The sequence below is a fragment of the Chlorocebus sabaeus genome, chromosome 14 (assembly GCF_047675955.1).
Source record: "Chlorocebus sabaeus isolate Y175 chromosome 14, mChlSab1.0.hap1, whole genome shotgun sequence".
In the NCBI taxonomy this organism is placed as follows: Eukaryota; Metazoa; Chordata; class Mammalia; order Primates; family Cercopithecidae; genus Chlorocebus; species Chlorocebus sabaeus.
The window spans coordinates 63,188,400-63,213,082 of record NC_132917.1 but is presented as its reverse complement, the minus strand read 5'-3'; the positions used below and the strand labels follow the sequence as shown (position 1 = coordinate 63,213,082).

Sequence of the window (24,683 nt, the reverse complement as noted above, 5' to 3'; positions counted from 1 at the left end):
GTTTTGTGATAGGTGTCTTCACTCAAGGACAGCTGGGCCTGGTAGACATCATCTTCCAGTACATTCACTGTGATGAGATCTGTGAGGCAATAAACATCCTGAGCAGCATGAACTGGGACACTCTGGGCCATCAGTGCTTTATCAGCATGAGCGCCATTGTAAACCATCTTCTTAGACAGAAGCTCACTCCAGAGAGAGAAGGTCAGACTTGAAATGTTTTTCATAGATGGGTTTTGTATATACATGAAATATATTTTATTGAGTTATTTTTTGAGGTTGTTTTTGAGTCATGGCATTGGAGAATAAATGATAAAAATGTTAGTGCTCTATTAAAACTGAAAGGATCAGATATCAAATAATTGCTCCCATGTGGTACTTACTGTATAGTATTTGTCAACATAAAGAACAACTTTTCTGTATATGCTTATGTTGGAACTTACACTGTAGTCATTGTACAATTCAGTCTAAGCTCACAGATGGAACGTGCTCAGATTTCAAACTTTGATCAAAAATTTCATGTACTCTGTGGGGTCTGCTAGACAAAGAGCACCAAACAAAGGTCTCTATTCCTCCCTCACATTAGACATCAATATTTTTTTCTCACACCCAAGTCCTCTGTCCAGACAATAGTCCTTAACAGTTCCTTTTTTTGTATATCTGAATTGTAGCCCAGGCTGCTCCTTCTTGTTTTCCTTATTCTGACGTATAGTTGTGACACTCTTCTCTCTTCTGCCTGCTTGGATTTCCTTACCTTTGCCCAATAAGTAATTTTGTCTATCGGGATCTAAGATGTTTAATTTTAAAAGAGAAGTTAAAAAAGCTAAGGTCAGGGGGTGGGCAGTGGGGAATGCTGTGACACATACAATAATGAAATAAATCTTTATATTTGCCAATTATCCAGTATTATTTTTCTTGTAAGTTATTTACTTAATGTACAATGCACCTAAACATTCTAACGTTTGCATCTTTCGTATCTTTGTAGTAAGCACTGACATTAATGGTGGAAAATCATGGCCAATGAGAAACTGTCCCTAGGTAATTTATAAGATAGGAGGAACAGGAAATATGTCAAAAGGTCTTTACTTGGAGAGCTTTTCTTTTCTATTTCTTTGCATTTTTATAGATTTTTATTATCCCACCTTATTACATTGCCAAAATAAACAAGTTGTTTGGAGAGAATTTTGTAGGTAACCTTCATTTTAGTAATTTTAGAGAAGAATAATTAGTAAGCACATGCTCTTCTGGGAAATCTATATCATGGGTCTTGGCCCAAGTCACACATGGCCCACAGTAAGTATTTATTTAATATTAATTGAATGTTCTTTTTGGAGGTAGTTAAAATTTATCTAGGGAAATTATTTTTCTTTATATATTTAGAGACAGAGTGTCACTCTGTTGCTTAGGCTGGCATGCAGTGGCATGATCTCGTCTCACTACAATGCCTGCCTCCTGGGTTCAAGCAATTCTCCTGCCTTAGCCTCCTGAGTAGCTGGGATTACAGATGTGCACCACCATGCCCGGCTAATTTTTCTATTTTTAGTAGAGGGGTTTCACTATGTTGCCCAGGTTGGCCTCAAGTGATCTTCCTGCCTCAGCCTCCCAAGGTGCTGGGATTACAGGCATGAGCCCGTACTGCACCTGGCCAAGAAATTCCAGTATTTTTACAATGAGAAAATGCCTAGTGCATGGCCCACTACTTAGGTACTCAATGAGTATTAGCTAAAAATAAAAAGAAGAGTATAACTCCATAATTTTAGGGTATAAAGTACTACTATAATATTGCTGCCTGCAGAGTTATCTTAACTAATTATTTCTTAGTATTGATATACTGTAACAACTGAGTGTATACTTAAAAAAAAAAGAAAGAAAAAATTTAAAAAAGCAAGGTCCCTAAGGAATGCTTATGTTATACACAATCTATATAAGAGATCATAAATTTACAGTTAAAGAAGAAATATCGAAAAGATAAAATATTGACTCTTAGCACACTGAAAATTGCTAGCACCTTAGTGAATTTGTCTTGTAAGATTACTGTGTTATAGGAAAGATTATTAGGGAATATACAAATGGGCATTATCAGATTCTTGATATTTTCAAGGAACCATATTGGGGAGATAGGGAAATAAAAAGCTTGTATGATACTAGGCTATTAAAATAAAAATTTTGCATGATGCTGGGTTATCAGAATATGTACATTTTAAGTAGGTATGTGCATTTCCCCCCAAGTAACTGTAAAACATATTTCTAAAACATTCAGAATTTTTTTTCTCTCTTGAGACTTATTCTATCTGAATCTAACAAACTTGACATGGTAATTTGTTTCCTTTTATTAGCGGAACCCAGTGAGCTCTTTTATTTGTAGCCGTATTGCAGTTATCTTTGAGATCTTCATTTCTGTCTTAAACATCAAGCTGGGCTAGCTAATGAATCTATAACTGTGCTAGGAGTTATGAGTATTCCATGTAGGTTCGAACATTTCAGATGTACAAAACATGCTGTCAAGAAAACAAGCAATGGGAAGAGAATCTGGCTTGTTTTTACAATAGCATTGCTGTATTCAATTTTAATCTAAATTGACTGCTGCTTTGAAAGAAAATACCCCTAAAGTTCATCTTACTTTACCGTCTAGATTTGAGATTAAAAAAAGAAATTGCTAACAGCTTAGCCAAGTCCATAGTAATTATTCTGATGAGGCATTTAATACTTTCAAACCCAAATATGCCTAAAACTAAAGAGTTTTGCTAAATAAGGAATTGTTTATTCAACCCAGTGCTAGTAGCATAAAAATCAGAGGAGTCTTACTGTGAACTGTCGTGTTCTCATACATACTCTTACTCTTACCATTATGGTAATTACTTAACTTCCAGATATTTCTGGGAAAAAAAACCTAGTCCCATGAGCATGTCTTTGTAAAATTGTGAAACAGGCAAAATGTGCCCTTTCCCCCAATCTTAGCCCTCTAGTTTATTAAAACCTGCCTCTCCAGTCCTTCTTTCCTCTCCCAGAGGTCTTAGCTTTCACACTTGGATAAAACCAAGACTTTTGCTGTTTAGGGCAGAACTTAGGGAAGATATAGGGACATTCATGGTTGTCTTAAAATTGCAGTAGAGACATATTTCTACTCCAATATGGCTGTTTATTTGTATTATTTTAAAAAACATTTCTGCTATATCGATTCCAATTCCCAATGAAGAAAGGTCAGTTTTCTCCTTTTAGCTAAAGAGAGTAAATATTTAGCACACTGTGAGTTGATTTTACTGGAAGTACTAGTTCAAACTGTGTTACTTTGATGAGTCACTGTTTTAATTACCCATTTGTGGTGAGAGGTTGGTTCATTATGGATTTCTTCAGTTTTGACAGCTTTTTGTTGCTCAGAGTCATTGTCAGCTTTGCCTCAAGTGAAAGTTTATACACAGGTTTGTTTTTGTACCAGCTGTCATATTTTAATTTCATCTTTCCTGCAAGCTCACGTTTCATCCAAGTTTGCAAAACCTGACTGACTGCAAACATGAGTATTTTGTTGTAATTGAAGGAGTTTCACTTGTTTTAGTGCTGCTATGTTTGAATTCCACAGCACAGCTTGAGGCAAGCCTTGGAACCTTCTATGCTCCAACAAGACCACTTCTGGATACCACTATATTGAAATATAGAGACCAAATCAGCAAATATGCAAGGAGATTCTTCCACCACTTGCTCAGGTGAATGATATGTTTGGATTGATTAGTGTCAGACTAATTACTTATTTCAGGAGACACCCTCTTTAATTAAAATACTCCATAGTAAGGCTACATGTTTCCTAACAGTCCATCTCTTCAAAGAAATATACATCTTCTTTTGATCTTACTTAATTTGTTATTGTTTTCATTTTAAGGAAATATTTGAATATTATTTGGGGGTTTTATATCATCAGTACTTTTTAATATACCTTCCCCTTTAATATGAAAGAACAAATATCAGCTATGAAAAGTCAATGTAGAAATATTAACTGGAATTGTGCTACTAGCACTAAGTAAATATTTTCTTTTTAATTGAAGTCTAATGATATGAATGTTCTGTAAAGCTCTGAGACAGTCATTGGTTTGTTTTTCTTTCAGACTTACTGTAGAAAAACTTGTCTGTTGTCTGCTCATATAATGTGGCAAGTTTCTAGCTTCACTGTACCCCATTTTCTCTGCTTCAAATGGGTATAACAAATTGTTAACCTTAGAAAATAATGTGAAAAATAATGTCAAGAAATTTCTCTAAGTATTGCAGAAGTTGAAGGAAAAATATAATAGCATATATATATATATATAAAATATATATATGAAGTTCAGACATCAGGATTAATGGATGGACAGAAGGAAGATGAATGCATGGATAATTTAGGGATACATATATAAATGTGGCAATACTGTAAGTAAAAGCAAGCAAGCAATTAGCACACAATTTAAAGCAGTCTGGAGTGAATGAAAAGAAATATGATAAAATAAGCATATAATAGTCTCCAAGGTATTAGTTAATGTTGTATTTCTTAAGATGAGTGGTAAATATCAGGGTATATTAAAAATTATTTTTAACTATGTGTATATATACACATACATATAGGTATGTCTGTGCATTTTTGCATATATGTATACATATATGTATAGTATACTTTTGTATATGATATGTTGTATAATGGAAAGTAACAGAGTTTTCAACTGTGTACCAAAAAGGAGGATTACATCACGGAGTTGAGTTTAGAGTTTTAATTTTACTAAAATATAATCTGTTACAGTGTTTTTACTCTTTCAAGGGCTTTGATGTATATTCTCTTATTTTGTTCTCAGAAACCCCTGTTAAAGCAGTAGTATCATTTAACAAATGAGTAAACTGAGGCATAGATAAGTGGCTTGCTTAGATCGAATAACAAGTTATTGGTGGTGCCAGATCTTTGAACTGATTTTGATTCTCTGTTGCTTATTCTTCCCTTAAAACCATTTATGTATTATTGGTTGTATATTTTTTAGATCCTAGCTTATAAAATAACTGGAAATTTTTATTCACTTAAGAGTAGACTATTTGATAACTATTTTTGACTGCCCAAAAAGAAGGGGGATACTTCAGATTGGTCAAGATTTGAGAAGTTGTATTGTTGTGTAAATATTCATGTTCTATAATTAGATTTTTATATATAAAGCGGCATTTTGAAGTCTACCAAGCAGTGAAGCCTCTGGAAAACAGCAATTTTAGAAACTGAGAAATGTTAAAATATTGCAAGGGTTATGATATGTAATTGAATCTTGCCTTTTCATCTGAATGATGTTAGAATATTCCAAGACTCTTCATATAAATGAGGCTGTCTTCTGTGAATGAACATATGGTGAAAGTGCTGGGGTTAACATCACATTTATTTGGACTTAGAGCTTTGTTCTTTGTCTCATTGCTAATATTTGTTTCTCTGTTTCTGGGGAAAATTAATGAATTATCCTCCTGCCTAAAGAGCCCAAAAAGATGAAAGTGAATAAAACAGAAGTTTTGGAAGCATATTCTTTGTGTCCTCACTGTCTCTGGCCTCTGAGACTGTATACAGTGATTTAGTGTTTGCATAAGCATCATATTTGTAACCATCCTGCTGGCTCTAGGATGCTCTGTTCTACTAATGTGCAATTTTTTGTTCATTGGTTTTTCTCAAATGGTTTTCTAATTATTTTTGGACATATTTTGATAAGGTCACTATTACTGTTATTATTATTATTCTCTAGCTTTTCTATGTGGTTACATCTGGAACTAGATGTTTTCCCTTGGGGTATACTAGCTTTTTCATGTTTCTTCTTTTGCATACTTTGCTACTATTTCAATTATAATGAATGTTTTATTAGTTCTTCTTTTGATAGTAGGCTATACAGTATTATGAAAAAAGAAACAAAAGTTTTGAAGAAATTAAATGAGATAGCTTAAGTTGGAACCATTCTTTTGTTTAATGTGCTACCAAGAAGTTCTCATGCTTAGGGGAAGAGAAACAGGCCAAATACCTTTTCGTATTTGTGAAGTGCTAGAATTACATTACTCCCTGTCCTTTGGTTAGTCAATATTTTAATACTCTGAAAAAAGAAACCTTATTAGATAATGGAATAAGCTCTAAACAAAAGACCATCATAGGGAATTTTAAATTAAAGATGAGGAAAAAGTAGCCCCACAGAGATTAGAGGCGTGCCTAAAATTACTCACATGGGACTCAGATTGCCTGTATCTGGATTGGATTATTTTGATAAAGAGTAAAATACTAAATTGGTTTTAATTTCATCCAGCATATGAAGGGTAAGGTCATAGTACGAATTTGTGATAATACACAAGTATACCATGTAGATTATTAAAATAAATATTTTATATACAATTTTGTTTTTCTCTTGAGAGGAGAGGAATTCTACAGACATTGCTTTATACTTTTTGGTCTTTTTTGTCTTTAACAAATATAAAAAACTACCTGAAAGCCTTTTTCCAAATTCAAACAAATCTAAACTTGAAAACTCACTTCTTGTCTTTTTGTATGCATTCAAAGTGATCAATTTTCATAAAGAAATACTCCCTAGAAATGTAAATTATGCTCCTAATGTTAAAGATAGGAAGAGAAAACGGTAGAAGCACAGTCTTGATATGGTAGCTAATAAAGTGTTTATTATAATAAATAAAAATTTAAAGAGATGATAGAATCTAATTTATAAAATCATTAAACTGGAAGACACTTACCTACAGAAGGTAAATGCAACTTTGCCTAAACTAAGTTTAAAAGGTAATTAGTCAGCTGCCTCCATGAAATTGAATAGTCTTCCACAAGTACTGAACAGGGAAGTGATGGCAAGTGAGAGTTTTTCATCATAAACAAATAGAAACTATAATAGGGACCCCTAAATATTGATGAAATGAAAGGGCAAACATTTCAAATGAATGTGCCACATATGAGGCTTATTACTAACATGGAAATATAATGTGTTATAAAAAGTTAATAATTTATTTTTAACTTTTCCCCCTTGTTAACTGTGAGACTGTTGTTTTCTGACTCAAATGGTGTTATGTGATTGTGGCACAGAGAGTTGTGCTTTTGAATGCTTATAAAAATGTTAAGCAAAATTTGGGGAATGTGAGATTTATTGCCTAGAAATAAATTTTTTTTTGTTTATGAAATATTGGTGGGGAAATGTATTGATGTCAGCATTTTCCTTTGTAATGTAACAACAAAAAGTAATATGAATCGATGGATAAATAGAGGGATAGATAGGTAGATATGTGATAAGCAATATTATAAAATGATAAAGTCAGAATACACATGGTAGATAATCTTTTAACATTGCTCTATGTTGGAAATTTTTATAATAAGATGTTGGGGATAATATATTAGAGTCAATATTTACACTTAGAATTCAGAAAAAAAGGGCCATCTTTTGGAAATGGCTTTTAGCTTATGTAAAATATATATGATAGGCAAAACAAAAATCATTTTGTGACTAAAACAGTTCTTAAGCAATTCCATGTATACATGGCTTTTTCAGTTATACTTTTCACTGATGGAACATATATAGTAAATACAACATCTGTATGAAATCATTTTAAAGAACATGAATACTAAAAAAGTTAACCTGAGAACATTCAAGGCAACAAGATAGAATGATTTTTAGAGAAAAGCTCCTAGTTAGATCATCCAAAAAATGCTAGATAGTATATTCAAAATATTTATTGAAAGCATGGTTGAGCTGGCAGTAAAGTAAGGGAAACAGGCTGAAATGATAATGATGCTTGATTCCACAAGAGTAAGCAAACTCAACGTTCTCCTGGAGGGCATCTTCTGGCTCTCAGTAAGATAGGTGCTTGGTTTACAAAGGTTGCGTACTCAGAGGATAGGAGACATAACTGAGAGCTCATGCAGAATGGGAGGTTGCATCAGACATCCATACATAAATCTAGAACCCTTGAATGGGACAGCATCCTTCCTGAGAGAACTAGAATGAAGGAAGTCATGAGATGCAAAAGGAATGGTAGACAAAAAAAAAAAATCATAAACTTGTGGAAACCTAATAAAAATTGATCCTATAAAGCATATACACCAATGTCTAATTCAGGGGGTAAAAAATTAAAATCTTGGACAATAACTACATATAAATCAGAAGAGGAGTGAAGAGAGTTAAAGCATTCTAAGGTCCTTATACTTTTCAAGAGGAAGATAAAGATATTTATTAATTCTAGATTTTAGTAAGTGAAATACAGAATTTCTAGGGTAATCACTAAAAGGAAAGAAATAGAGTATATAATTTTCAAGCAAGGAGAGGGAAAACGTTGGATAAAGAAGAAAACCCCAAAGATGGCAAGAATTAGGAGAAAGTGCAGCATGAAGGGGAAGAAACATGGGAAAAAAGATGGAAAATAGAAAACTCACGATGAGATACTAGCAATGAATCAAAAAATCAATAATCATTATTAATGTAAAACAGATCTTCTTCCTCAGTTTCTTTTTTTTTTTTTAAAGACATCTAAAACAGAGAAGGTAGCTGGGTGCTGTGGCTCACACATGTAATCCCAGCATTTATGGGAGGCCAAGGCAGGAGAATCGCTTGAGCCCGGGAGTTTGAGACCAGCACGAGCAGTGCTATCTCTACAAAATATTTTTTAAAAAATTAGCCAGGCGCATGGTGGCGCATGCCTGTAGTCCCAGCTACTTGGAAGGCTGAGATGGGAGGATCGCTTGAGCCTGGGTGTTCACATCTGCAGTGAGCCTTGTTCCTGCAACTGCATTGGGCGACAGAGCAAGACCGTATGTCATTAAAAAAAAACACCAAAAAACAAACAAAAAAAGCCCTCAAAGAAAGTTTAAATGTCAGAGAATGTAAAAATATTTATAGCAGATAAATACTCCAAAGAGAACCAATATAGTAGTAATGGGTTTGTTTGTTTGTTTGTTTTGAGATGGCGTTTCACTCTTGTTGTCCAGGCTGGAGTGCAATGGAGTGATCATGGACCCCTGCAACCTCCGCCTCCTGGGTTCAAGCAATTCTCCTGCCTCAGCCTCCCAGGTAGCTAGGATTACGGGAATGTGCTACCACGCCCGGCTAATTTTGTATTTTTAGTAGAGACGGGGTTTCTCCATGTTGGTCAGGCTGGTCTCAAACTCCCAACATCAGGCGATCCACCTGCCTTGGCCTCCTAAAGTACTGGGATTATAGGCATGAGCTACAGTGCCCAGCCTATAGTGGTAATGTTATACAAATAGTCTTTAAAGCAAAATCTTTAGTAGAGATTACTAGAGATCAATACTGACAGAAAAATCAATTCACCAGGAAGATATAACAATTCTAAATGTGTGTAACATAGCTTCAATGTACACAAAACAAAAGTCCACTGTCAATAGTTAAAGAATTTTAACTCCTTTCATTTAGTAATTGATAGATTAAGCAAACAAAGTGTCAGGAAATAGGTGATTTGAACAATACTGTATAATTGAAATCTTGACTTAATGGACATGTGTAGAGTCCAACAAGTGGAGACTATACTTTTTTCCTATGAATAAACATTCATATAAATTGACCATATTCTAGGTCATAAATTTCTTTTTTTTTCTTTCTTTCTTTTTTTCTTTTTTTGAGACAGAGTTTCGCTCTTTTTGCCCAGGCTGGAGTGCAATGGAGTGATCTTGGACCCCTGCAACCTCTGCCTCCTGGGTTCAAGCGATTCTCCTGCCTCAGCCTCCTGAGTAGCTGGGATTATAGGCATGCACCACCACCCCGGCTAATTTTGTATTTTTAGTAGAGATGGGGTTTCTCCATGTTATATTTTTAGTAGAGATGGGATTTCTCCATTTAGTAATTGATAGATTAAGCAAACAAAGTGTCAGGAAATAGGTGATTTGAACAATACTGTATAATTGAAATCTTGACTTAATGGACATGTGTAGAGTCCAACAAGTGGAGACTATACTTTTTTCCCATGAATAAACATTCATATAAATTGACCATATTCTAGATCATAAAATTCATGAAAATTTCTTTTCTTTCTTTTTTTTTTTTTGAGACAGACTTTCACTCTTTTTGCCCAGGCTGGAGTGCAAACCTCGGCTCACCGCAACCTCCGCCTCCTGGGTTCAAGCGATTCTCCTGCCTCAGCCTCCCGAGTAGCTGGGATTACAGGCATGCGCCACCACCCTGGCTAATTTTGTATTTTTAGTAGAGACGGGGTTTCTCCATGTTGGTCAGGCTGGTCTTGAACTCCCGACCTCAGGTGATCCACCTGCTTCAGCCTCCCAAAGTGCTGGGATTACAGGCGTAAGCCACCGCGCCTGGCAATATATGAAAATTTCAAGGAGTAATTTTTATTTACTCCACAATTAATTACTGAGTACCACATGCCAGGCACTTAGCTAAGAATATGGCAAAGGGCAAAACAGACCAAAAAAAAAAAAAAAAGTTCGTATATTTGCCCCTGCCTAAATCTCATGTTGAAATGTAATCCCTAGTGTTGGAGGTGGGGCTTGGTAGGAGGTATTTGGATCATGGGGGTGGATTATTTATGGCTTGGTGCTCCCTGTGATAGTGAGTTCACAAGGACAACACCAAACCACAAGGGATCTACTTTCATGACCCAAATGACCATATTTGGTTGGTTAAACGTAGGTGGCTCTCCCTCCTCTTGCTCCCGTTCTTGCCATGTGAGATGCTGGCTCCCTGTTTGCCTTCTGCCATGAGTGAAAGCTTCCAGAGGCCTCACCAGAAGCTGAGCACCATGCTACCTATACAGGCTACAGAACCATGAGCCAGTTAAATCTCTTTTCTTATATAAATCTATTTTCTTTATAAATTTCCCAGCGTCAGGTATTTATAGCAATGCAAGAATGGCCTAATACAATAAATAAGTGGGTAAAATACATAATATGTCAGGTAATGATATGTGCCATGAAAGCAAACATGCAGGGACAGGGCTAGGAAGTATTGGATGATGGGTGAGTGGACTGCAGTTTTAAATAAGATTGCCAGATTTCTTAAATTTTACTCCTGAGGTAAATTATCTTGTTCTCCTTCATTCATCTCACCTTAGCCTTAGCCTGGGCCCTGGAAAATACAAATTGTTATGAAAAAGGCTTTTTTGGGGGAGTGGAGGCTTGTTTTACAAAATAAAGAATCATACTATTAAAAAAAAAAAGATTGCCAGGGAAGGCCTCACTAACAAGGTAAAATATTAGTTAAATCCCAGCAGTTTGGCTGGAGCAGTGAATGAGAAGGAGAGGAATGAGACAATGGGTCAGAGAGGCAGCAAGTGGCCAGGTCATACAGGACTTTGTAGATTATTGTAAGGAATTGAGAGTATTCTCTTGAATAATAGGGGAACTCAATAGATGATTTGAAGCTATCTATTGAATGGATAACTCAGATCCTGTGTTGAGAATTGTCCTTAGAAGGTCAAGGAGAAGGAGACCTATTGGGAGGCTATTGCAGTAATTGAGTAAGTAATGGTGGCCAATTACAGATTGGTAGCAAAGGGAATGAAGATAGAGTGGTGGATTTTGGACATATTAAAGGTTTTGATAACAGGATTTTCTAACAGATTGGATAAAGAATATAATAGAGAAGTGAAGCATGACTTCAAGTGTTTTGACCTGAGCAATTGGAAAAACAGAATTGTTTTTGACAAGATTGATAAGGCTCCAGAAAGAATAGGTATGTGGGAAAAGAGTAGTAGTTTGGTTTTGGAAATGTTGAGTTTGAGTGAGAAATTCAGAAGTGAGTTCTCAGACAGGGTTATGAAGGGAAATATATATATTTAAAACGTTTTTCTTGGAAAAGAAGAAAGACTCAAAATTAATGAGCCATGAAATTTTTAAAACTTGCAAAAAATACCAGTAAAATAAATCTGAAGAAAGAAGGAAGTAAAGATATGTTTAGAAATAAAGTAACAAAAACCAAAATTATAAAATAGGATTAATAAAGCTAAACATTTCTTCTTTGACTCAAGATTAGTCAAACAGAAAAAAAAGTAAAGGGAATACCATGAACAATTTATGACAGCAAACTTGAAAAATGGGGAAAACTGAAAATTTCTTAGGTACATAAAAACCAAAACTGACCAAAAAAGAAATAGAAGATTTAAATAGTCCTATACACATGAAATAAATTGTTAATCAATGTTTCTCCTATAAAGTAAACCACAGTCCCAAGATGTTTTTGGCAAGTGAGGTTCCATTGCTATATTCACACAACTCTTTTCTATGTTGTTGTTGTTTTTTTTCAGTCCTTTTTATCAAATGCTTTTTTTACATAGTTATAACCATTGAATATGTGAAATTTTAATATTTTTTAAAAAATCCTAAGAAGTTTGATTCATTATGATGGCATTCCAAGAGACTTTGTATGGTATGGTAGTCAGATTTAAAGGTTGTTTAAGCCTAGAGTGGTCTGCACACATCTGAACAGACCCTTGGTTAGGGAAAGGATGAAAAGGCAAAAGGAGAAATAAGCAGGAGGGAACAACAGCAAAACCTCAAGTCTTTTAACTGAAAGCACCTAGAAAAATGTGATTTTATAGATGAAGGAGCTGGTTTTTATGTGGTCACAGTTAGGGCCATTTAGGAAGGAATACCATGGGTATAAGGGCTCTTTAGATTCCTGCCAAGGGATGAGGGTTCTTTTACCATAATGGCAATATGAAGAAAAGTTATTATACTAATCAGTAAATTAGGATACCAAACAAAATTGACATGTAGGTATAAATAACTCGATGGTCATTGCATGAACAAATTTTGTATACCTTGCTTTTCTTCCTTAAAGCTCCCCTTTCATAGCTAATTGGGTGTGTGAGTGAGGGGTGTGGCCCAAAGTAACCATGCTGTTTTTCATCTGGCAGTCTGGTTTCCTTTAACAGCATTGCCTCCTATATATAGCAATAGCAGTAAAAGAAGTCCTTACATTTTGCTGACGTTGTTCATGTTCTAAATTATGAATGATATTTTGTCTAAAAATCAAATGGGTAAGTGGTGTTAAAAAGGGAATATCATGATTATGTAAGAAGCTACCCTAATACCCACTCTGTTCCATTTGCAATGCTGTGATAACCTTAACAACTCTTTTTTTTCTGGTGTGAGAGAAATAGACTGGATTCATTGTACAGATAGAGGTAAAAGTGCGGATAGTCTACTTATTAGGCGTGACGTTGAATGAATGAATCTTAAGACTTTTCTTCATTCTAGACATTAGTTATTTTTTTATTTGGGATGTACAAAATGTATTTTCTGCCCAAATTCTAGTTGAGGTATCTGTTCAGAACTGTTTACTGCTCTCATTTTGTTTTGCTTGTAACTCCTCGCTGTCTTCTCTGGCACTTTTATTCAGTGAGTGAGGGCCTGGGTAGAAGACCACTTTTATAAGTGAGTGAACTGCGTCTGCAGACCCACCATACTCCTGATGAAGACAGTTGTTGACCTCAAACTCCAGACTGTCCCCTGCTGATGACCTCATCATGCTTCTTGTCAGCAAGTTTGGCTCTCTTTAGTTTGGTGAGGATTAAAAGACATACAGTGCCTACATTCACTGTATTAAGTAACTGGCCTTTAAGGACATTTGATTATAGCACCAGCAGAAATTAGTATATACTAGAGATGGCTACAGACACTTCTATTACAAAGCTACAGTTGTATTAAAGCTGTGGGATGAGGACAGCCTTTACCAACATGGTCAAAATCAAAGTTTTTTTTTTTTTTTTTTTTTTTTTTTTACTATGTAGTGAAGGGCATACATAGTATGTGCAAACTGCAGCTATTAAGAGAGATATGATGATTTTTGGCTGTTTACATTCATGAATACTTTATAAAATCTAGGAAAAATTTTGTTAGATATTCTACTCTATTGAAGTCTGAAAAGAAACATGCAGAGAAAATATAATCAAGAATTTATTTGGCAGATTTGTAACATCTGCAGAGCTCATAGCTCTAGGAAAGGCCATAACACTTAAAATATGAACATCAGTAAATGTTCAGAATGTGTCACTGGATGTGAAATATATTTGTATTTCCTTTGTGTTTAATACAATGTAGACACAACCTTAATACTCCTTTATACTATTATTACATATTTAAACTTAACAGAACTTGCCGGGTGTATGCCTGTGGTTCCAGCTACTTGGGAGACTGAGGCAGGAGGACTGCTTGAGTCCATTTTATTTTTTAATTAAAAAAATAAAATAGGCTGGGCATGGTGGCTCACGCCTATAATCCCAGCATTTTGAGAGGCCGAGGTGAGTGGATCACCTCAGGTTGGGAGTTCAAGACCAGCCTGGCCAACATGGTGAAACCCTGTCTCTACTAAAAATAGAAAAATTAGCCAGGCGTGGTGGCAGGCACCTATAATCCCAGCTACTCAGGAGGTTGAGGCAGGAGAATCTCTTGAACCTGGGAGGTAGAAGCTACAGTGAGCCGAAATTGCGCCACTGCACTCCAGCCTGGGCGACAGAGCGAGACACTGCCTCAAAAAAAAAAAAAAAAAAAGAAAGAAAGAGATAAAATAAAAATAAACTTAGTAGAACTCAAAAAACTATGGACAGGTGATGTAATCTTTTTTTATTTCTAGTAAGTGCTCTCAAGCATCTATCTCCTAGAGGAGACAAGGATAAGTACAACTCATTTCTTTTGTTTTAAATTCTCCCCCTTTCATTGTCCTTCTCCATAGATATGCATGTTTAACTAATAAAATATTCAGCTTGCTATAGATTCTTGTCCTTATTCTCTATCTCATTACATTTTATAAAAAAAGGTATTTAAGTTTTGTCAATACCTGGAAACTGAAGGTCACCTGTCTAAATTATAGTGAGGTAACAAATATTAGCATTCCTCAAAGATCACATTGTTTATGGGCCTCAGCAGTGTTGAATTAGTTGAAAAAATACATCACTTTTGTGAAATCTTTAATGAACACTCTGATCACATGTGGTTATTGCTATGGAAGGGTATGTATTTGTCTTTTGGTTCATAGGTTTAATAAATAAAAGTTGTTTAAAACTAAAGCCCTCCCATTAATTCAGGTTTTCCTGATCCATAGACTGCCCAGCCACTGTAGTTCTTTGGAACACTTATGTTTTTTCAAAAGCAAAAATAGCTTTCTGATTACAGGAATAACACATGATTTTTTTTTCAAGACATAAATATTATGGCCTTCTATTTATGTTAATAAACATAGATCTACATCACACATTATTAAGGATAGACTGTCATAATTTATTCAACCATCCTGCTATATATAGACATGAACAATTTCCAGTGTTTTGCTACTATAAACAGTGCTGCAATAAACAAAAATAAGCACCAACTTTTGCCCCCTTGAAGGTGATCCTGGATTTGGGAGAATTAGTGGAGATATGTGAGATTTCCTCATATTTTTAAAGTTCTTTCCAACATGAGATTCTGTGATCCTATTTATCAGGCTCCTTTGAGTAAAAAAGTCAAGTCTCAATGTCCTAAGCTAAGCTTCTCCCATCTAGTGGGTTCAAAATTTTCCAAGTTCTCAGTGAACAATTAAGGAATATCTGTAATAAGTCATGAAGAATGCCACACAAATAGTTTAGTGTAGGGTAAAATAAATTTACAAGTGTTTATCTGAGACGTCCAGTAATATTTACAACCATAGCTTGGCTACATGCTACTAAATGAACTTACATTTTTTACAATGAAACTTAGTTCTGGGAATGGTTAGGCAAATGGGACCATGTGATGTCAGTTGAGGGTACTGCTCTGCATTGAGCCATTGTGCAGTTGTCTAATGTCTGCATAGAGCCATTTTGTCTTACTTCGGGCTGAGCGAAGCTGTAGTGAGGAGCTTTCAAAAAATACTAGTGCTCTGATTAGTCTTACCATTAGGAAAAAAGAAGGGCTACCCCAAAAATGCCAGTCCTAAGAGATCAATGGTTTTAGAGGTCGTAGTCTACTCCTAATCTGCTATAAGAATGGGAATTTAAATTTTTTTGTAGTTCTCACTTTTCTTAACTTTGTCATGGAGAGAACACCTACCATGCATACTTCTACGGTAGTTATTGAGCTCAAATGAAATATTTGAAGTTCTTAACAAAAGGTAACTGAATATTATTACCATTTTTGTTATAGCTATAGTAAATTCCTAGCATTCTTTGGGGTTACATACAGCAGAAGAGCCTTCTGAATCGCTTTAGTAGAGCATACCACTGGTTAGAATGCTGGCGCTGAAGAGACCTTGCTAGGTCAGCACATTACCTACACTGACTCATTCTTCCACATGTGCCATGAGGTGCTGAGTTCAAATTTGTGCTAGTTGGCTATTAATATAATCCTTACAGGAATGCCATTTCAGTCCACCCATTCCAAGTCAGTACATGGCCAAGGACCTTTACTTTGACTGCAGTTGCCAAAGTTGATTGTATAAAACAGGAGTCAGCAAATTACAACCTGCCTCTCATCTTTGTAAATACAGTTCTATTGGAACACAGCCAAGCCCATTTGTTTGCATATTGCCGATGGCTGCTTTCACACTATAATGGCAGGGTTTACTTGTGACAGGGTTCATATATCCCTCAAAGTGTATTACTGTTTGGCCCTTTACATAAAAAGTTTGCCAACCTGTTATAAACTAAACAGCAAGAGATAGTTTTTTTGGAACATGTAGTCTGAATACGAAAGGAAAGAGAAGGAAGATGTAAGAAGAGTTCCATTTGTAATATTGTGTTAATTTTTTCATAAGTAAGAGGTTATTGAATAAATGATTTCATAGGTCCTAGCACTCAGTTGAGAGTTTTATTGTGAGAATGGATTAAGAGGTAATTTTGACACACGAAACACTACAGACATGGACCAACCTAGGTGTGCTATCGCAGTGGTGGGTTTGGGTCCACATATAGTAGCATTGAGCTATGTGTCAGTTGGGGAAGAGGTAGGACAGGTGACAGGCAGGGAATAAAGACAAACAACCGTGAAAATCAAGACAGACTTGCAATGATCACAGTGAATACACATGAAACAAAGAGATTAAGGCAATTAGAAATATGTATTTGATATAGAAGACAGATGATTCAGCATTAAACTAATAGGAATAGAAGATTACTCAAATATATAATGCAATAAAAAGTCTCTGAAATGAAAAAAGAATCTAGAAGTGTGACCCAAGAATATTATACCCAGTTGAGATTTTTGTCACGTTTAGAGGCAACAGGCAAATATTCTCAATCATGTAAGTCTTCAGAGAATAATAGCATCTGTGAGTCCTTCGTGAAAAAACTGCTTAACAAAGAATGTTAATAGAAGACTTACCAGAAATGGAGAATCTGAATGAAAAAACAAAGAATCATGGTGGTGAGCAATCCACTTATGAGTAACTAATGCTAAACAACCATAGATATTATGATTAGAAAAGAAATTGAGTATTGTTTTTAAAGACAGGGACTTGCTGTGTTGCCAGAGGTGGAGTGCAGTTGCTGTTCACAGGCATGATCATAGTGCATGTCTGCCTTGAACTCCTGGCCTCAAGCAATCCTCCTTGCTTTGCCTCCAGAGCAGCTGGGACTAAGGCACAGGACACTGTGCCTGGCAAAAATTGGGTATTATCTTGGTTAATGTAAAAATACAACTATATGATAAAAATTGGAATTTGGAGAAAAGAGAAATGGAGAAAATATCAGTTATCACTTTCAAAACAAAGAGTCCAGAATACTGTTTAAAAGTCATATGAGTAGTTAAAAAAACAATATTCTTCATAATTTCCTAACTTTAGAGGGATCTTTTAGAAAATAATGTATGATCAGAAAACATGTATTTGAAGGTTAATAATTCCTATAAAATTTTGCTTTTCTTTTTTAAGTAAAATCAAATTTAATACTCTTTATTTTCTTTGTTTTCTTTTGAGACAGGGTCTCTGTTGCCCACTCTGGAGTGCAGTGGCCTGTTCATGACTCACTACAGCCTCAACCTCTCAGGCTCAATCAGTCCTTCCACCTCAGCCTCCCGAGTAGCTGGGACTATAGGCTCACCCCACCACACTTGGCTAATTTTTACATTTTTTGTAGAGATACAGTTTTACCATGTTGCCCAGGCTGGTGTCAAACTCCTGGGCTCAAGCATCCTGCCTAACTCAGCCTCCTGAAGTGCTGGGATTACAGGTGTGATCCACTGTGCCCAGCCATAATACTCTTTATTAACAATAGGACGTATAACATAAACCTATTAACATAGAAGAATCCCTTCGTATCCTTCCATCTATTTGTTATATACTCATAAAAGATATGGAGGGTGATGCAGATCTAATGTGAACCATGTTAATTTCTGGGTATTGCAAAGTGCAAGTGATATATATTTCCATCTTTGTGCTTCTTGTATTGTTTGAATTATTTTTATGAACACAGATACATTTTACAAAAACAAGAGTGATTATTTTGTCCATATTAAAAAAAACTAACTAAATAGGTGGAAGTATATATATCCAGATGTGAACAGTGGTAATTAAGTTGTTCTTTGTATTTTCTTATTTTCAAAATTCTTAAGTTTTTTAATTATAAATGAATAATAGTACTAAAATTGTACCTGAACTATAATCTTAAGGACTTTCATGTTATAGGGAAACTGAAGCAGAAAGTATGCCTAAGAGTAATCTAGTTTGCAAATAAAACATTTTATCATACTTGTTAAGAAAACCGATTTTTAGCAGGGTGTGGTAGTTCACACCTGTAGTTCCAGCTACTTAGGGGGCTGAAGTAGGAGGATCACTTGACCCTAGGAGTTTGAGGCTGCAGTGAGCTATGATTGCATCACTGCCCTCCAGCCTGGGTGACAGAGCGAGACCTCATCTCTTAAAAAAAGAAAAGAAAATGGATTTAATTTATAGAAGCAAAAAGTTTCATGCTCATATAAAGTAAATTAATTTCTGAGGGAGCCAGCTCATTTTTCAAATCTATGAGTTTCATACATTGGGCTCACTCAGACCACAGGGGACAAGCAGAGCTAAGAAGACCAGTATTATTAGCATAATTTGTTCTCCTGGCAGTACTCGGTACTATTCATAGTCTTGGTGACTACAGTATTAATAAACACCACTGATGACCCAAAGAAGAATAACACATTTTCTAGTCACTCTGAGCAGAATATTGTTTTACTTTCTATTTCCAGATAATCTCTCTCTCTCTCTCTCTCCCTTCCCCTCCCCTCACCCCCGACTTCTTTTCTACACACCCACACATACACCTGACCAAAAAAAAAGGGGGGTGGGGCAGGGATTCTACTGATTTTACCAGGATATGCATGTAACAATACCTCATTAAAGAGGAAAAAATTGGGTTGCAAAAAGTAGTTAGATAGAAAAAATAAGTTCTGTTATTCAATAGTACAGTAAGAAAATTATAGTCAACAGTAACTTGTATATTTCAAAATAATTAATAGCTAGAAGTGTAACATTCCCAACACAAAGAAAAGATAAATGAGGTGATGGATATCCCAATTACTCTAATTTGATCCTTACACATTGTACACAGGTGTCAAAATATCACATGTACCTCCAAAATAGATGCAAATATGATATATCAATTTTTAAAAAGTGGGAAAAAAGGAAAAGCTCAAAACCTTCCTCCTCAAACCCACATTTTTAGGTGAAGCTTCCATGCCCTGAGATACTGTGAATCTTGGAGCTTGAATGCCTCACCACTCTCGCTCTGAGAAGCATAGCTTTAACCTTTGTCAGCCTTGTCCTCACTGCTTCTATCTCTTTTCACCCCCTCACTTGCACCGTTTGCAAAAACCAAACAAAACAACAACAACAAATAAATGAAAGAATCAGGCTAGTGCTTGGAGCAGGTCATGTGCTACCAACATAAAATTAAGTAGGGAGAGTGTTCTACCCTAAATGGTGACACATGTGCATAGTTTGAATGGCACTAGACTTAACTGGCTTTATTTTCATGTTCCCCACTTTATTGTTGCTTTCCTCATAATCTTCTGCAAATTTTTCTTTAGATTTTGCAAACATCATTAACTCAATAAATACTTGTCTACCATATGCCTTGCACTATACCAAGAGTGAAGAATAGAGCTCAAAAGTCTACTTTGTTGTAGTTATTGAGGCTGTAACCCCATGCTTGGTGTAATTTAGGATTAGGAGCCTGTGATCAGTATCAGGATATTCCAGTTTACACATGTATTATCTCAGTAGCTATTCTGGCCACAATATTACACTGTTTAGTCTTGATTTCTTTGTATGATCCACTCTGTAAATGTTTCTGAATATTCTCATCTAGTCCCTCCCCATCTTATCAATTTTATGAATTTTATTTCCAGTGACTCACAATTACTAGTAAAGAACTTTAATCTTTTCTGACTACATGTACTAGGTGATTAAGGTCACTCTGAATTCTGACCTGGTCCTTCTCTTTTCTTCCATCTTGTCCTGTCATGAAAACACTCTACTAAGATCTGCAACACAGCTGGAAGACAGACATACATTTAGTTAATTTCCCAAGTTCCTGTTCTTATAGTTAAAATTATTCAGACACTGCATCCCGTTAACTGACATTTATCATTAGAACATATTTCATTCTTTTTTGTTGTTGTTGAAGTATGTTGAATTTTTATTAATTTACTCTGAAGGTTTTAAGATATAATTTCTAGATGTTATCTTACTGTTATGTATAACAGTAAGATATATATAATGCTATATATTAATATATATAGCACAGAGTTGGAAATAACTACATTCTTTTCCTATTCTTTTATTGTTGGCTTTAAACAGTGAAAGAATTTGACCAACAATATTTTTTAATTCAAATCTCAAAAGATTCTAAAACACACTTCTTGGGTAAAATATTCACAAAAATTTAGAATTCCTGTCATTTTTCTATATTTTTCAAAATAAAATGTTACTTAAGTTACTGCTTACTTTTCCAACATGATATTTTTCTAGAATTGCAAACAATAAAATTTAAACAACTATGAAAAAAAATTCTGTATAATAGATTAAATTTTACAGTTTCAATTTTTAGGTTATATATTCAAAGAGAATCCATTTGCTATCTTGGTTTTCTTTTTCTATTATTATTATACTGTAAGTTCTAGGATACATGTGCACAACGTGCAGGTTTGTTACATATGTATACATGTGCCATGTTGGTGTGCTGCACCCATTAACTCGTCATTTACATTAGGTATATCTCCTAATGCTATCCCTCCCCACTCCCCCCACCCCACGACAGGCCCCAGTGTGTGATGTTCCCTGCCCTGTGTCCAAGTGTTCTCATTGTTCAATTCCCACCTATGAGTGAGAACATGCAGTGTTTGTTTTTTGTTCTTGCCATAGTTTGCTGAGAATGATAGTTTCCAGCTTCATCCATGTCCCTACAAAGGACATGAACTCATCCTTTTTTATGGCTACATAGTATTCCATGGTGTATATGTGCCACATTTTCTTCATCCAGTCTATCACTGATGGATATTTGTGCTGGTTCCAAGTCTTTGCTATTGTGAATAGTGCCGCAGTAAACATACATGTGCATGTGTCTTTATAGCAGCATGATTTATAATCCTTTGGGTATATACCCAGTAACGGGATTGCTGGGTCAAATGGTATTTCTAATTCTAGATCCTTGAGGAATCGCCACACTGTCTTGCACAATGGTTGAACTAGTTTACAGCCCCACCAACAGTGTAAAAGTGTTCCTATTTCTCCACATCCTCTCCAGCACGTGTTGTTTCCTGACTTTTTAATGATTGTCATTGTAACTGGTGTGAGATGGTATCCCATTGTGGTTTTGATTTGCATTTCTCTGATGGCCAGTGATGATGAGCATTTTTTCATGTGTCTGTTGGCTGCATAAATGTCTTCTTTGAGAATTGTCTGTTCATATCCTTCGCCTACTTTTTGATGGGGTTGTTTGGTTTTTTTTCTTGTAAATTTGTTTGAGTTATTTGTAGATTCTGGATATTAGCCCTTTGACAGATGAGTAGATTGCAACAATTTTCTCCCATTCCGTGGGTTGCCTGTTCACTCTGATGGTAGTTTCTTTTGCTGTGCAGAAGCTCTTTAGTTTAATTAGATCCCATTTGTCAATTTTGGCTAGAACATATTTCATTCTTAAATTAGAGCCGTGACTTAGGGCTGCCTGCATTGATTCTGTGTAGTCATCCTGATAGTTTTGCTCAGTAAAACATGGCTTTTCTGTTAAGTTTAAATGATCATCACAGTGAAAGACCTACAGCTGGAATGGAAGAAAAGCTGCAGAAAATTATTGAAATAAAAGATGGGATTTCGACCACTGGGGCCTGAGCAAAAGAAGTGTGAAACAACAGGTGCCATGGGTTGTTATCTATGTTTTTAAATTAACATCTGTTTTTAGCTGAAAGCAATTTGCAGAGAATGCACCACGTGCCTTTATTAAGAGCTAAACACCGACTCCTGAGACGCAGCTAAGTAGTAAGGAGTTAGTAAAATATAAAGGTTTTCCTTGGGAGGAAAGAATAATGGAGATTACTCACTGGATATAGATGTCTAAGGGAAATCTCTGTTAAACCTATGTTTGGCATAAGGTATGGTAGCAGTTTAAGAATTTTTTCATGTTTTGACAATTGAAAGAATCTAGAGAATTGAAAAAGCCAACAAGTGTTTGTGGAAAGGAGTTAAAGTAGTCTTCTTGATTAGGTTTTGTCAGAGAAATATGTACTAGTTGAGACTAACTGTACCATATTGGTGCTTAAGTTTCTTTGCATAACCACTGCATAAGTGAAGTTATACCAAGACACAGACTTCCATTATTCAGCCTAAAATCTAATTCAAAGCTAAGGTTTGGTTTGGTTTGTACTGTTTTGAGGAAAAATGATTCTTAGAAATGTTTTAATAGATACTTCTTTTTAACGTATATATAAAGCTGCTAGTCTGACTCTCCTAAGAAACGTTATTTTATAAAGTACAATTTTTTTTTTTTAAGATAGAGTCTCACCTTGTCGCCTAGGCTGGAGTGAAGTGACATGATGGCAGCTCACTGCCACCTCCACCTCCTGGGTTCAAGTGATTCTTCTGCCTCAGCCTCCCGAGTAGCCAGGACCACAGGCATGTGCCACCATGCCTGGCTACTTTTTGTAGTTTTTAGTAGAGACGGGATTTCACCATGTTGGCCAGGCTGGTGTTGAACTCCTGACCTCATGATCCACCCGCCTCCGCCTCCCAAAGTGCTGGGATTACGGGCGTGAGCCACCGTGCCCAGCCATAAAGTACAATTTTTAAAAATCATGGAATTCATTTGTCAAGGGGTATTATGGTTGTGGCCAGTTTGAGGCTATTATAAATAAAACTTCTGTGAACATTTAGGTACAGGTTTTTGTATGGATGTGACTTCATTTCTCTGGAGTAAATACTTAGAGGGTGATTTCTAAGTTTGGTGCTAGGCCATGTATGGTTAATTCTATAGGAAACTGCCATACTGTTTTCCAAAATGTCTGTGTCATTTTGCATTCCCACCAACAATGTGTGAGAGATCTGGTTTCTCCTTGCGTTGCCATTATTTTTTATTTTAGCTATTATAATAGATGTGTAATGATATCTCATTGGGGTTTTCATTTGCTTTTTCCTGATGGCTGATGATATTGTATATCTTTTCATGTACTTATGTTCTATCTTTATGCTCTAGTGAAATATCTTTTCATGCCCATTAGCTATTTTCTAATTGAATTATTTGAACATATGCTTCTAAAAAGGTTTATGGATTTTTCGTTGGAAATGCAAGGTTGCATGTCTTAAGCATGAGAGAAATATTGCAAGACAATTTGATGATATTATAGATGTTTAAATGTAGATGTAGGAACCAGAATGTTGTGATTGGATTATGGTAAGACTCAAATATTGGCAAAGTAGTATTGAGATACGAACATACAAGGGAGGGAGAAGGAAAAAGAAGGGAAGGGAATGAGGGAAAGTGGAAAGAGGAAGGAAGGGAGGGAAGGAAAGAGAGAGTACAAGAACAGGGAGAAGAGATAGGTATACATAGAAATAAGAAAGGGGATAAGTAAGGGAGAGAGTGGCTCTAGGGAAGAAAATGAAATATGTCAAGTCTAAGTATAACCTAGAAACAAGGGTTTTTGTCAGGGACTAGAAAATATGGGACTAATGGGCAGTGAGACTGGGTAGACTATAGAAATTTTGGGGATTTAAAAAATGAATTACAACCTGTGATAGTGGAAAAGAATTTGGCTTCCCTTAAATTGCATCTATGCTGATTGTTAGTGGTAGAGTTAAGTGAGCATTAGAGGCCATCCTGGTGGCTCACACCTGTAATCCCAGAACTTTGGAAGCCAAGGTGGGAAGATTGCTTGAGGCAACTCGTTCAAGACCAGCTGATGCAACAAAGTGAGACCCCATCTCTACAAAAAATAAAATAATTAGCCAGGTGTGATGGTACACACCTGCAGTCCCAGCTGCTCAGGAGGCTGAGGTGGGAGGGTCGCTTGAGTATGAGGCTGCACTGAGCTGTGACTGCACCTGCACTGCAGCTTGGGTAACAGAGCAAGACCCTGTCTTTACCAAAGAGTAAGAGATCATTGACAAGCTACCTATCGATATACCGGGAAATCAAATCATCTGAATCTCCTGTATTTCTGGAGTGTTGTATCCAATAAGACAATTACTAGAAAACATTTTTAAATCTGTAAGGTGTACTGTAAATAAAAGCCGTGAGTGCTAGTTAAAAAAAAAAAAAAAAAAAAA

The 24,683-nt window shown here is 35.7% G+C and overlaps 1 protein-coding gene across 2 annotated transcripts in view; it reads left to right on the top strand.

The window, feature by feature from the left end:
- WDPCP (WD repeat containing planar cell polarity effector) overlaps positions 1–24,683 on the top strand; it is a 491,319-nt gene that overhangs the window by 210,813 nt on the left and 255,823 nt on the right. For both annotated transcript variants that reach the window (XM_007970462.3, XM_038007022.2), the window contains 2 exons: positions 13–201; positions 3,575–3,698. In XM_007970462.3, coding sequence (XP_007968653.1) covers positions 13–201; positions 3,575–3,698 — 313 coding nt within the window. The remainder of the gene's footprint in view (positions 1–12; positions 202–3,574; positions 3,699–24,683) is intronic.